We start from the raw sequence: 14,479 nt of genomic DNA on the forward strand, positions 1-14,479 counted from the left end.
AATCAGCTGCTGGTTGACCCATCTTCCAACTATATTGATTATTTCTTCCCAAAACTACATGGCACCCATACTGATGCTGTAACCTATCAAATCAAAGTCAACAGAGATGGGTAAAATAAACCATCAGCATGAATCAGCCTCGGTCATGTTGTTTCCTTTGGGGAGGTGGGAAATACAGGAGAAAGGGGAGCAGGGAGGAGGGAAAGGGGTGCTATGTTTGGTTCCTACCCAATAAATCTAGTTCCTCTGGGTCCCAGCTGTAGCACGGGACAAACCAGGCTCTCGCCTTCATTAAGGGCTGGCAGCTTTCTGGGGAGATGTAGTTTACTGTGTCCGCAAAATAATGAAACACACATACACACAAAACACACACTCGCAAAGTCAGTAAAAACACACACACACACACACCACCGACTTCTATTTCCGTATCAGTAATAAGCTTTTTTATCAGTAACAACATCTTATTTATTGTTACAGGTACAATTAGTGGCATCAGTAATGGCAACAAGCGACAGAGGCAATATTTGTTGCCTGTACATCACAGATTTCTTTATTTTAACCATATCTCATGAGTTATGCAGTAATATGAGTAGCAGATGGGGCAATAATTAGAAATTTTTCAAGCAAAAATAGCAACGAATTCCTGGCGACAGCTTCTCAATGGGAACAAATGCTGCTACTTTCTGTTTTATAATACATGGAAATTAAACATTTCAGCCTCTTAAACCATGTTACACAAGTTGTTGCAGACCGCAGCACAACCAAAATTACTGTGAGAGTGCGAAATTAACTTGTTGCCTTCGAGATTGTTGCTTCAAAGACATGGACCTGGTTAGTTACTGTCTTCAAAGCCACATTGGTGCATCAAGACAGCAATAAAATGGCAATAAAGTGTAGCCAGCCTGCCATCGGTTTGCAATCGAATGAGGTCAAGCTGGCAATCACTGCACATGCATTCTGTTTAGGATAACGCAATCATTAACTGTGAAAAACCAAAGCAAATTTCAAATCTGTTGCCTTTCGTTGCAAATCTGTTGCCGTCTACATACATAGAAATTCACATCGAATGCTTACATTCAGAGATCTACAACAAAAATCCTGAAATGTCTCCACAAATAGTTACACAGTTGTTGCAGAATTATAAATTAACTGCAAAATAAAAAACAAGTGCCCCCAATTTTCACATTTGTATAAAATATAACCAGAATTGGCAACCAGCTGAGTTCAGTCCCCTACTGCAAACGAGTCAGGCCGAAAAAGAAAATCATCACCAGGCAACCGCAAGTTTTAACACTAGTGTGGCCAAGCTATTATTGACTCAGTACTGCCATGTGCACCATAAGGATTCGTTTATATATATCCTCAACTGGTTTAAAAGTGTTTAAAAACAGTTGCTAAGTTTACTATTTTTTAAATTATTGATAAAGTTTCTGAGATAATACAAATTGCAAGAAGAGGTTGCACTGTTAAAACTTGAACCGGGCTGTAGAGGACTGGTTTGGCAAACAATTCTGCTAGAAAAATCATAAGTCCAGTGGTAGAATTGTGTGTTCGTCACTGATTCTGTGGACTAACCACAAGGCCCCCCAGACTTTAATCAATGTAATGCCCGTTTTCATTTTACATCTGTCTAATTAACTTGTGTAGAGCATCAGGTTTATGGAAAACCTACTCAGTTGGGACCCAGATACACAGCTGTTATTTCCCTGCACTTTGGTGCCATTTTGTGGCTGTTATAACAACTGGAAAACACATCATGCAAACAAAGCTTCGACTGCCATAAATCAAATGGATTCAATTCTTTGTTGAACTTCCAAACATTTAGTTTTGAACTTATTACTTCCATCTCTTCCGTGTGATTTTGAGAAGCGCTTCTAACGAGTTAATCATCTTTTCATGCTGCATGGCTTAACGCTACATGTTGACTTTAAACCAGCATAAGACCACCGTTTTGGAGCAATTAAGAAATAATAATAATTTTCAGTTTTTCCCATGCTGATTATGTGGAACAACCCAAAATTGCACAGCTATACACTCGCCTAAAGCACTCTCAATCATATTCCTTGATGTTAATGTGGTAATACAGTTCGGGGAGAGCCATGTTCTGTGCCTTGTGTCTGGTTTTATGAACTCCAACTTGTGATCCTATTTGTGCGTTTGGCGTCATCCTAAACAAATATCTTGATATATGCTCTATTGAAATCCCATCATATTCAGCAGTATTCTTTCAGAATATTTGAGTTGTCTTGCAGTTTGGACCAAGATACACAGCTGTTAGCCGTCTTTATCAAACAGGCAGTCATTTTTTAAAATCATACTAAAACTGTAACTGCTGAATTTAAAAAACTCCTCACATGCAATACAGCTATACATTAAAACCAAATTATGGCTACATATTTACATTACAATATTTACTCTTAAACATGTTGCAGTCATTACTAATGTTGCCTTTACTTTGCCAAAGGGGAAACACTGCTTACTTGGGGGTGAGCAGACTACAACAATAAGACTTGTACTGCAAATATTACCCCTAACATGCACATACACACATTCACACTTTCCAATATAAACGCAGGTGGCTGGAAATGGCAATGGCAAGAAGCAGAAGGAAGGAAATGTCAAGATACAGAACAAAGGTGCACAAAAATAAGCCGTTAAGCAACAGCAAAAACAATCTCAGCGATGTTTAAAAAGAAGGTCTTACCCAAGGAACTGCGCTCCTGCGGGACCGACCTCAACAAGTCTGCTGGCCAGGCCTTCTCCTTCCACCATCGGGGGAGGCGACGCCAATTTGTGCCTCTTCACCAGTCGACACGTGATCCGGGTGGGTGCTGTGCACTTTCTGGGCGGGATGATGATTCTCATGCCGTTGTGACGGCTTCCTCTCATGGAACCACCCCTGGCGTCGACCATGAAGCTGACCAGGAACCTGACGGAAAGTAAAAAGTAGGAAGAGCCGGAAAAAGAGGGGGAGAGACGTAGAGTGACAGGAGAGAGAGAAGAAGGGAAACGGAGTGTGCAAAGATAAGAGGTAAAACAAAGTGAAGAGAAAAAGAGATAACCAGAGAGGGCAAGTAAAGGGTAAAGAAAAGAAATGGAATAAGAAGAAAAACAAATGTTGGTTTATCAGCTGTACTGATGACCAGAGAGGAGCTTTAGTCGAGGTCCCATGCTGTGATCTTCAAAACACTGACAAAGTAAGTGTGAGTAAAAGGGAGAAAGAGAGGTGAACAAAGAAGAAAAAACAAAAATGTACAGAGGTTTCTGTGCTGGCTATGACTGAAATTGAAAAAATAAAATAAGAACAAAAACAGCTTTGGCATGTAGATGTCGCAAATTTGGTAAATCCATTTACAGAAAGTGAATGTTTTTGAATTATGTAAAAACTAGTCGATTCCATAGGATGTCAGATTAAATGTTTTATTGTTTTTTTTTTGTAATGATATATAAATTCGACAGCCAGGACACCAACACAGGAACCTCCAGTGTGTCTTGCCTTTTTACCCACATTAGAAGGTAGCGTACCTCTGTGTGCAGCTCATTTAACTCAATCAAGGAACTTATAAGTCACACACACAGACGCACACCATGCAATACTGTAGCTAAAATGTGATGTTAGTTTTTATGTTATTTAACAAACAGCACATGAATTGTTGCTTTAACAATATGCTTGAAGGGGATCTGTTATGTGCTTCCTTATTTTCTGTCATACATACACTCCAACTGTCATCTATACTCATATTAAACATAGCCAAAGTTTCAAGAAACGTTTCAGTCAGTTTTTTCTACTCTTGGCCCTGCATGACGCCATAAAGAGGGGCGTGTATGTGAATAAAGCCCCGCCCACCTGCTGTTAAAATCCCCTGCTAACAATTGGCAGCCAATCAAAGAGAGAATGCTTAAATGGAGAGGGAGAGACTCCACAGAGAGCCAGCGTAAGATTCATGCAAAACTATTCTAGCAGAGTCCAAGAATAAAATACTGAGCTGGGTTCACTGTCACATTATAAACCAAACTGACGCTTTTACTGAGTTTCAGTTTTAACATTTTGATCTAGAATGACATATCTGCCATGTTTTTACTGACTATTTAAAGCTAATCCTGTGATTGTCAAGACAGTAGAGGCTTGCTGCTGGAGAATGCAAAAACCATAACACATGGCTAAAGCATATGTCAGCAACATTAAATTTAAAAGTCACATTCGGTCAGATCTGGCAACACAGACTCTTTCAGATCAGTTAGAAACTCAAAGATTTTCTCCTAACAAACAGGAAGGAATAAATACAGGGATAACAGTCCGAAACACTTTACGTCAAGTCTGTAACAACACAGGGTGAGAACAGCAAACACAGATGTTATGAGTGAATATAAAAGGGAAGGTGCAATGTCATCGGGAAATAAAATAAAATAAAAAAAGGTAGTGGTGGTGATAAAAAGAAGGCAACCAATCACAGTCAATCACCTGCTGTCGTACTGCGGGAGCGGAGAGGAAAAACTGCAGGATGGACGACAAAGCAACGCAGGAGTGACAGGTCAACCACAGAGCTTTGTAATCGGAAATACAGCTGAGAAGATCATTATTAATGAACCCCAAGTTATAGGAAGAATTTGAGGGAAAACTGTGGGAAATAGTCTTAATTGCTGTTTTGTGGAGATTAGAATGAGGAGATTGTCTTCTTTATTCGTTAAACAGCCAGCAGCCAATTACATCACACAGGCAAAAGAACTGTATTTTTGTCTTTATACGGCTTTAACATAGGTGATATAACATGTTGATAATCAAGCTTTAGAGCTGCCTGTAGGTGGATTTTCCACTGGACAGAGCCAGTGTAGCAGTTTCCCTCTCTCCCATCTTTGCACTAATCTAAAGATAACCAGCTGCTGGCAGCGGCTTCATTTTTCCCCCCAGTCTTCTTCTCTAAATCTACCCTTGAAAGGCAAATTTCCACCATTACCAAACATGTCAAATAAAACTTTGTTTAAAATATAGCTTTATCTTCCTTTACTTAAGTAACAGATAGATTTTAAGTAATCCTAACTTAACAGTTTATCCATTAAAGACAAGTAGAGAAAAAGTAATGCCTGATGAAGTGTCCAGTTATACACTGCCTGGCCAAAAACACTCACCACCTGCGTTTAACCAAGCAAATACGTAAGAGTCTTCCATAATATGTTTAGATAGAGATAGGTTAACCTGTTATCTCTAAGTGATGCAGTGAGTAGCTTCTCATTTCTCATGCAAACACATTGTAAGACATGTTTCAGAAGAGTCAAACAAACTGTAGTCCTATCAGTGAGGCTAATCAGAATTAAAGGCTTCAGTTTGATAAGGAGTATAAAGATTGGACTCTGTAAATAAATCTATGTGGTAAATGTGGACAGGATGAGTCCAGTTTACCCTGCTCCAGAGTGATGGGGGCCTCAGGCACCAGGAGTAGTTGATGAAGCGATATACCCATCATGCCTTGTGCTTGCTGTGTTATAATCTAGGGTTGCTTTAGTTGGTGATATCTGGTTTAATATATGTTATATACCCCAGAAATGAGGTCAGCTGAATACCTGTATATACTGAATGACCACATTTTTTAAACAGTGCATTGTTTCTTCTCTGATGGCATATTCTAAGATAACAAATTATAAAAGAGTGGTTCAGTCCAGGCCTTAACCTTAGAAACTTGGGATGTGCTTTACGCAGTGGTCTGATTTTCACATAAACAAGACGAAGTTTTGATAAAAAATTAATGCAACTATCATTTTTTTTGGCCGGGCAGTGTACGCAACTTTCAAACGAGTCCCTTAATGGGCAATTAACCAAGAGGTCAAGATTACCTGTTACAGCTGCTGCGAGAGACAATGAGTTATGTGACCTTCAAATCAAGGTGAGGAGGAGCCAACTTTCCAGCTTTACTTTGTTGTGACTAAAAGTTTCTTTTTAACAGCAGTTTCTAGTTACACCTGTTTGTTATTAATGTTTGATTTTTTTTTTTAATTACAGAAATCCTCGAAGTATTAGCTTTAAAGACTTAAAAAGGGTGAAGAAAAAATGCTGCATGTATGAGCTGCCTTGTCAGAGGGAAAGAAAATGAGACTCAGCAAGAAGAACAAACAGAAAACACACAATAAGCAGAAGGAGATGATGACAGTCACTTCATCCTTTCCTCTAAAGGGTATAAAACTGGTAAGCCGTTTTCCTTCCTCTCCTTCCACTTTTTCACTCCATCTTTGTGATTAAGTCAGATATTTTCCCTTTTTACTCCCCCCACTCTTTCCTCCTGTTCTTATCCATTCACATTTTCAAACATGCTTACCCGGAGTGTATTGGTGAGGACACTAGGTTGACATTATCCAGTGTATCTGCAGTCCAGCTGTACCTCCTCAGAGAGTCGCTGTCAAAGTCCTTAGCCGCTGCCAAATGCTGTGGAGAAGACAACAGAGTCAGTGTAATTCACGAGTGTGTGAAAATCTCAACTAACTTCTCCTTTTAATGTAAAGACTTGCTTTTGCACATGCTAGGCTAATAGTGTGGAGGCTACAGATTTTTCAATATTCCCTATTTAATGTCAAAGTTTGTAGAGTTTTGTAGATATTTTTTGCAAATTTATGAATGAGTCATAAAATCATTTCTTCACGAGAAAGACAGCAGCAGATGTCGCTTAGCGTAAAAAAAATAAATAAATCAGGAGATGTTACATTTCATTAGAACACAAGCTGTCAAAAACATCTTGATGACATTCAAAACGAAGCTCGGAGTAAAATGCAAATGAAAAATCACCACATTAAGGATCAAAAGAAAAAACAGACATCAGATGGCAGAAAACAAAAATGTTTACAGACAGACAGATGCACTGACACCAGGCCCGTTGTGTCATCCGTCTGAGGATGCTCTTGAAAGATTCAGATTCACTATTTATACTCCAGATGTGCACCAATATGACATGTCAAGTTGAAGGCCATGCTTCAAACAGAAAATTAAAGCTAAGACTTTAGAGTACTTCTGAAAACTCGCTCACATTTAATGAGGAAAAAATACTTGGAGTATTATATTAATCTCCAAATTGCTACAGAAAAACGGGGAGTGACAAAGACACAAAGTTTGGTTTTACTTATCCAAGGCACATGGATAAGTAAAAACAGGGAGGCTACTCTACTAAAACACTGTAAATACAAGCAGTACGGTAACAACTGAATCCAACTGATGAAATAAGTGATATAAAAAAAGAAAAGTTAACAATGCTTTACACAACTAAATGATACCAACATGTGGAAACCCACTGACACGAAGAGTGCATAATGACTTCTACATCTACCTTATTGTGTTGCTCTACAATGAAAGACTTTTCCTTACGAAGCATCTGGAGGAGCGTTAAAGGAAACAAGTGGTTATTCAATAACTAGTACATCTTTACTCTCCAGTTACACAATCATATGTCCCAGTGTCATAAATTTGCAGATAGTCTCAGATGTAGGTTTTTGTTTTTTTTAAATTTCAGTTAAATAGACCCCACAGAGTTTTTGACCACTCTTTGTGCAAAGGAGCAAAGTTTTTAATTCAGAGTTAAACCATATTATCCAGTTCTGGGTCCAAATGCCCCTTCAGCTTGCAAAAGCAATCAAATATAAAAGAACCACTCAGAGTTTCAAACAAAAGTCCAAATTCTTTTTATCTAATAAAATTATCTGTTTTTTTGTGTAAATCTAGTAAAATGGTCAGTTGTGTTACAGTCAAGCATTAACTAAAAAAATAAAGGTTTGAAGAGGTTGAGTGGTGTTCAGTGGGATTTTTAAATCGACTGGAGGAGGATAGATAACCTCCACTGATATTATACATGATGGAAAAGGCGTAGGCCTGTTGTGTCAGCTACATTAGAGGCTCTACGCAGATTCAATGCAGAATTAAATTATGCAATAGCAACAAGATAGCTAGCTGACATATAAAGATTTTGTACCATGTTCTGGCTGAAGTAATTCCCAAAGAAAAGAAAAGAAAAAAGCAAAACTGTTTAGCAGTTTTCAGCATGTTTCAGCTTTTTTGTGGATAGCAAACCAAGTAGTTCAATGAGTCATGTTTGGTGCCAATTTTACATTTTAAGAAACAGAGATGCACATTTGCCACTGCTTATGCAAGAAAGACTTTACCTGTCACTTCACAGGCAAGCATAATCTTTATCCGCGCTGTCATTGAACTCATGGGGTATTCTATGAACAAGTTTTACTTGAACTTCTTCTTCTTCTTCTTCTTCTTAACCTTAAATGCTATTTTCTTGCATCTTTCAAGTAAGTGGGACATCACAATAATCCCTCTTAGATAGCAGCAGGTAGCACTAATCTCATTTCCTCTTTCAGTAAATTGTAACTTGATTGATCGTCTTTATGTCAGTGGCAACTCAAGTGTAAGAGGATTGGTGTATTGCATAGCCTCTGGCACAGCACCAAGACACCTTGGTACATTTGGAGACAGAAGTGTGTCACTTGTAAAGTTAATGACCTGCGGATTACCGGCTGAGAGAATTAAACTAAGGGAGCAGCCAGCAAGAGGTATGAAGCATAGCACGAGCAGCTTCAAACTGATTTTTTGCTCCCACTAGAGTAGCTTTGCATGATTTGCAATTCATAATAATCCTTATTATATGAGCAGCCTCTCACTTCATCCAAAATCTGAAACTAGCTGATTCAGAGCCCATCACCCCTCCTTTAAGCCAACTTTATTGTGATTGGCTGCTCCTTGCAAACAGAAGATTTGAACAGCAGCTGGATGTGACTATTATGTGTGATGTCCATATTAGGGACTTTGTGAAACTGAGAGTTTAGAGCAGTCTGGATTATTTGTAAATACACTGACCTCATTATTTGACACGTTGGCCCTGGTTATGTTAGAGATTAAACATTGTAACATGATTCATGTGACAGGAAATAAGAAAAAGCACAATAAGTCCACTTTTAAGACCCGAAGGTCCAGTTAGTGTACGTACCATCTCCTTACTCGGCGCCAGTATCTCCTCTATCATCATGCTGTCCCGTGTAAACGAGCTCCGGTTCAGCATGTTGGACCTATCAGAACTGAAGGAACGAAGGCTTGGTGTGGTTGTCGTAGTAGATTACCAAGACAACAGTCACAGTGATGGAAAGGGGAGGTGAGGAAGAGGAGGAGGAGGAGGTGGTGGTGGTGGTGGTGGGGGGGGGGCAGAGGGTAAAGGGGTATGAAAGTGAACAGAAAAAACAAAACAAAAAAAACAAACACAAACACATTAAATGCATGCAGCTTCCAGGAACCTGACTGTATGGCACCAGAGACAACAACAACCACAAGAAAACAGATTAAAAGCTGAGAGAAATGACTGATGTGTAATTTCGCTGAAGTGATTAAAAATCGAAATAAAAAATTTCAGATGCAGATGAGATTGTACTTCTGGGGCGATCAGTGTACAGTAAAAGAAAGAAAACACATGTTCCATCTACACCTGTTCTTACACTTCCTGCATTTTTAGCCTCTTCACTTTGATCCCATGCTGCACACAGAATAAAGCACCATAAGCCTGAGTAAAGCAGGATAGCATGTAAAAGGAAGGCAGGTTGCTACACGATGGACGCTGGTGGAAAGGGGAGCTGGTATTTACCCATAATAATGACAACTTTGTTGATAATCAGCTGGCACTATTTTGACTCCTCATGTCTTTGTATACATCTGTCAGCTTGTGCAGGCTGTAATGTTGTTTGTGATGGAAGCTTTGAGACAAACTTTTATGAGGCAAATAAAAAGCATTCCTGAGCAATGACATGACGAATGTTTGCCTGCAACATCCCAACAGCAATTACATCAGTGCCATTAGCTTTATGCAAGTAAACTATTGTGAACCAATTAACTATCAATGGCAGGAAGTGCTCTACAGCACAACTCTAAGTGCTAAAATCACAAGGCTGTGGAAACCAAGAGCAGATGTGGCTGCAACACATTTATTTTTTCATACAATTATCCAAAGATTTTACATTTATAGCTGGGAGTCCTTTTTCCATTCATTCCATTCAATCGATTAGTGTCTCCAGGAATCAAAAGTTATGTCCTCAACATATATTATTCCTGAAGAAGAAAAAAAAAGTTTTATTTCAAATTGGTGGAATAATTTCGGGGAGATATTAATAATGGATTGCATTTATATAGCGCTTTACAATTGCACTATTCATTCACTCTCACATTCACACACTGGTGGAGGCAAGCTACAGTTGTAGCCACAGCTGCCCTGGGGCAGACTGACAGAAGTGAGGCTGCCATATCGCGCCATCGACCCCTCTGGCCAACACCAGTAGGCGGTAGGTGAAGTGTCTTGCCCAAGGACACAACGACCGAGACTGTCCGAGCCGGGGCTGGAACCGGCAACCTTCTGGTTACAAGACGAACTGCCAACTCTTGAGCCACAATCGCAGAGATAAATGTATATTGCATGAAACTGTGTACTAGTTAAACTAAAGGAAACTGCAGAACAAAAATGTTTAATGATCTTAATGAGGGCATAATTAGCAGTCTTGATTTTCTATAAAAAGCCAAAGATATGATCTAAAAAAAGACTAGACGATATCTGACTTCTGTTACAGCCCGTAGTTAAAGTCAGACTTGTGTTGTGAAGCTATTCAGTACTGAAAGAGTTTCACTTGTCCTGTCCAAACAACAATCTAAATAACATTAAATTCATTTGTACAGCTCCAACTTAAAGTTTGAACTTAAAATTTGAATACTTTTACAAGTAATTCTACTTCTAGCATTAATGTTGCTCTGGGACTATCACTGCAACTGACCAAATTTATGCTGTCACAGCTTTGGAAATCAGGGAAAATAACTATAACAACTATAGTTACTATAGTAATAAAGTGCTACTCAACCTGTTTGCAGGGATTTACTTATTTGGGTTTGTTTGTTTTTTTGTGAGCAGCTTTTTCAGCTGCGTCTCTGTGACATCAACCACAGACGTGAATTCCCAGAGATCTGCAATCATTTTTTTCACCTTCGCCAGGTTGATGGTTTAAAATTGGACCTGATAAGCCAGGGGCGAAGGGGATTTAAGGGGAGATCTAACTATGACACAGAATTGATTAACAGCGTGTTAATATATCTTTAGATGATAGATAATCCTCCTTCTCTCATTCTGATAATGGTCATAGTGCTATGATAATAATTTTATATGTTATTCAGCAGGCTTGAAACTAGCAGCTGAGCCCATAAAATCAGCAGGAAAGTGTTTACTGAGGTCGGAAAAATGGACGTGAATGCTGGCTTTAGACAGACCTCGATACAACAAAAGGATTTTTCCAAAGTTTTTTTTTTCCCTTCTTTTACAGACTATGCTTGCAATGTTATGAGATCACAAAAATGTCACGTGGCATGGATTTGTTTCTTCCACAATAACATTGCAATTTCACATTGCGATTTGATTTTGTAACTACTTATCCACATGAAATCACATTTGATATCTTTATTACTGAGTATTCAGTATATATTCTCTGAAAGTATTCAGGGATAAACTATTTGAGCCTAAACTGATGAAGGCAATAGCATCCTCATTGCCTACAGATATCAGTTCAGGTCCCTGGAAGCTTGATGGAGAAATCAAAATGATGCAAAGCTCCACCTTTGTGGAAAACCCACAAAGACCAAGATACAGTCAAACATAAAAATAAACACCACTATTCTCTATAGCCAGCTGAGCGCTTTTCAACTGAAAGTAAGAAATCAGACAGAGATCACACAGGTGAACCACAGCAAACACACAGTGCCACAGAGTTAACAAAACTGGTCAAGATCATTGCGTTAGTAGTCAAATGTGTTAAACAAATATGGTCAATATGCATTACATTGAACCACAGAGTCATGATACTGATAGCAACTGGGGTTTAAGGGAGTGGGGAAGGGGTGAGATGGGGGAGGTATAGCGAGGCCTCGTCGTGCCTTGAGTCTTACCTGACTTTCGGACTAACGTTAACAACGGACATGAGGAGAGAATAAAACATCATGAACAAACAGAGGAGTGGACAGAAAGACGAGAAGCCAGAGCACAGATGCAGGTTGGTACAATGATGACAAATGGCTGACTGCCTAACCAGCTGCCTGAAACTTTGTGCATGAGGGAGGAGTTGCAAATAGGGAGGTGTTAGAGTATTCCAGCTCTGAGATCTGAATGACCCTTAATCTCTGAGGAGAAACATGTGCCTCGATAGCTGCTAAATGCACCACTATTCTCATCAGTTAGCTATGGTTTGCCTGCTTTTTGTTGCTCTGCGTGTATGAAGCACTTAGTTTTATTTGAGTTTTATCTGTTGTAGCTATAAAAAAAAAGGGGGAGAACAAAAAGGCTGAAACCAAATAGCCCGTGTTTCAGGCCATGGAACCAAATCACATGTTTGTAAAACTCCAAATATTCTAGAGCTGAGATGAACTGCACACGGATGATAATTCTCCATCTCATCACATTGAATAAGACTTTAAATCTGATCTATTCTTACAACAAACTTCCACTATTTTCATTGTACATGTAAAATGACAATAGAAGGCTATTTTATTTTATTCTTTCTAACAAAAAAAGATTGCCAAGTTGAAATTGGGGATCAGAATTTGTATTACATCAACCTCTAGTATCATAAATTATGCAGGATACTCATGTTCTGCTGTTAATAATATTATGAGGAAAACCTGGAAGGCACTTTCTAAAACTTTTTTATTTTTATAACATTTTTATTAAAATTTATTATCTTCTAGATGGACTGCACTGGAAGTTATTTGAACCAATTACTGCAGGAGAAACCAGTTTGTTAAACTATCTCTAAGCTAGATTGGTCAAACACACACACACACACACACACACACAGACATCACCCCTCAAACAGTGTGTGTTGATCTAACCCAGCACTCAAGGCCATGCAATCGAACGTGCTTCTAATTTCCTGTGGCTCAGCGTGCATGTGTGTCACGCTTCAGATATTCAATAACCCCTCCCTCTTCAGCCAGTTGCACAAGTGTCAATATTTTCATACAAGCATAAAGTTCAGCAGTTGCAGGGTGTAAACTGTAACCTCTGGGTGTGTTTGTGTGTGTGACATGTAGGGATCAGAATAATCGAAATCTACATTGTTATTTAAAATCTTCTGACATACAAACAAGATCATTTCAACTTAAAAACCTGCAGCTCTGTGAGTTTATCCATTTTCTGTGTGCAAACTGTATTTTTAGATCATGAGGTATCACAAGATTTCTTGTGCTGTTAAAAGTAGTTCATGAACCCTGTTCTGATTAACACTGCAGTATCTAGTCAAGCAGTAACTGTGTCTGAAAAAGACCCATTCAATAAAAATAAATTGCACTACAAAAGTATAGATGACCACAAATGAAGACAAGCACGTGCCCAACTATTTTTCCAAAAAAATCCATAAACTCGTTTGAAAGAGCAGTTTCTTGTTTTGTACTTTAGAGGTTTTATTTTAAAACCATTTGACCTATGCTACGCCCATGTTTTTTCTTTTAGGTCTTGGCTGAAAAAGTTCATAAGTCATAAAATCATCATGAAAAGGTTTAGTGAGGTCATAATTTAAGTCAGAATTAAGGTCAGTTTCTTAATCTTTTTACAAACAGAAGAGTTGCACCTTGCTGGCCTTCAGCAAGATTGCACGTTTAAGATAGCTGTTTTCACATTTTAAACCCAGAAGCTATGCCTGGATCTATAAGAGTCGTGGATCTATAAATACTGCTTCTGGGAAAATGCTGAAACAAAACTACAACCGTGGTCAAAAATTTTTAGCCATGGAAATTTTATATTTTTGTAAACCTCCACATTTCTCACAGTCTGCAGCTGCAATGTTATGTATGTCATAACAACTGATGTTACAATGCTACATGTAGAAAACATACAAAAGCTAGGAACAGACACAGCACAAACGCAAATTGCTGCATGTTATAGCATGTTACCTCTGAGATCGTGCCCCAATGCTGAAGCCCATGTAGCCGTCCTGAGGGAGTGAGTCGTCGCCCAGTTCCCGCAGATCCTGGGGGGCCATATATTTGTCCGTGTCCCCCGTCATCGCATCGTCACCTGGTGGTTTAAAACACAGAGAGCGTTAACTTTACAAAAAAGGTTCTGCATACATTTTTACTCTCGTCTGCAGAAGGTAATGCCAAAACTTTAAGGTCACAGTCTCTTCAATCAATAACTGCTTTCTGGGTTTCTTTTAGCAAGTTAGATCTTTAACACAAATCTGTGCTGCCCAGTCAGTTGGCCTTGTTTTTTATCATTCATGCAGACCAAAACACAAATGTACACACACACACACACACACACACACTGGCTCTTTTAGACAGATCAATGCAGCTTCTGCCTACAGGCTGTTTTCCAGTCCAGTTTTGGTTCAACAAACACAAACAAAAGTCCTGCTGTCACTGAAAGCTTTTTGTCTCTGTCTCCTGGTGACAAAGAAATGGTTAACAGTAACAAGTGAAGCTTGG

At 38.9% G+C, this 14,479-nt stretch overlaps 1 protein-coding gene across 1 annotated transcript in view; it reads right to left on the reverse strand.

Annotated features, from left to right (window-relative positions):
• LOC120722865 (ankyrin-3-like) overlaps nucleotides 1-14,479 on the reverse strand; it is a 132,971-nt gene that overhangs the window by 35,229 nt on the left and 83,263 nt on the right. The window contains 4 exon segments of the mRNA XM_040014003.1: nucleotides 2,705-2,929; nucleotides 6,309-6,415; nucleotides 8,970-9,072; nucleotides 13,946-14,069. Of these exon segments, the coding sequence (XP_039869937.1) occupies nucleotides 2,705-2,929; nucleotides 6,309-6,415; nucleotides 8,970-9,072; nucleotides 13,946-14,069 (559 nt within the window).

Source organism: Simochromis diagramma, unplaced genomic scaffold (genome assembly GCF_900408965.1).
Source record: "Simochromis diagramma unplaced genomic scaffold, fSimDia1.1 OVJJ01000669.1, whole genome shotgun sequence".
Lineage (NCBI taxonomy): Eukaryota > Metazoa > Chordata > Actinopteri > Cichliformes > Cichlidae > Simochromis > Simochromis diagramma.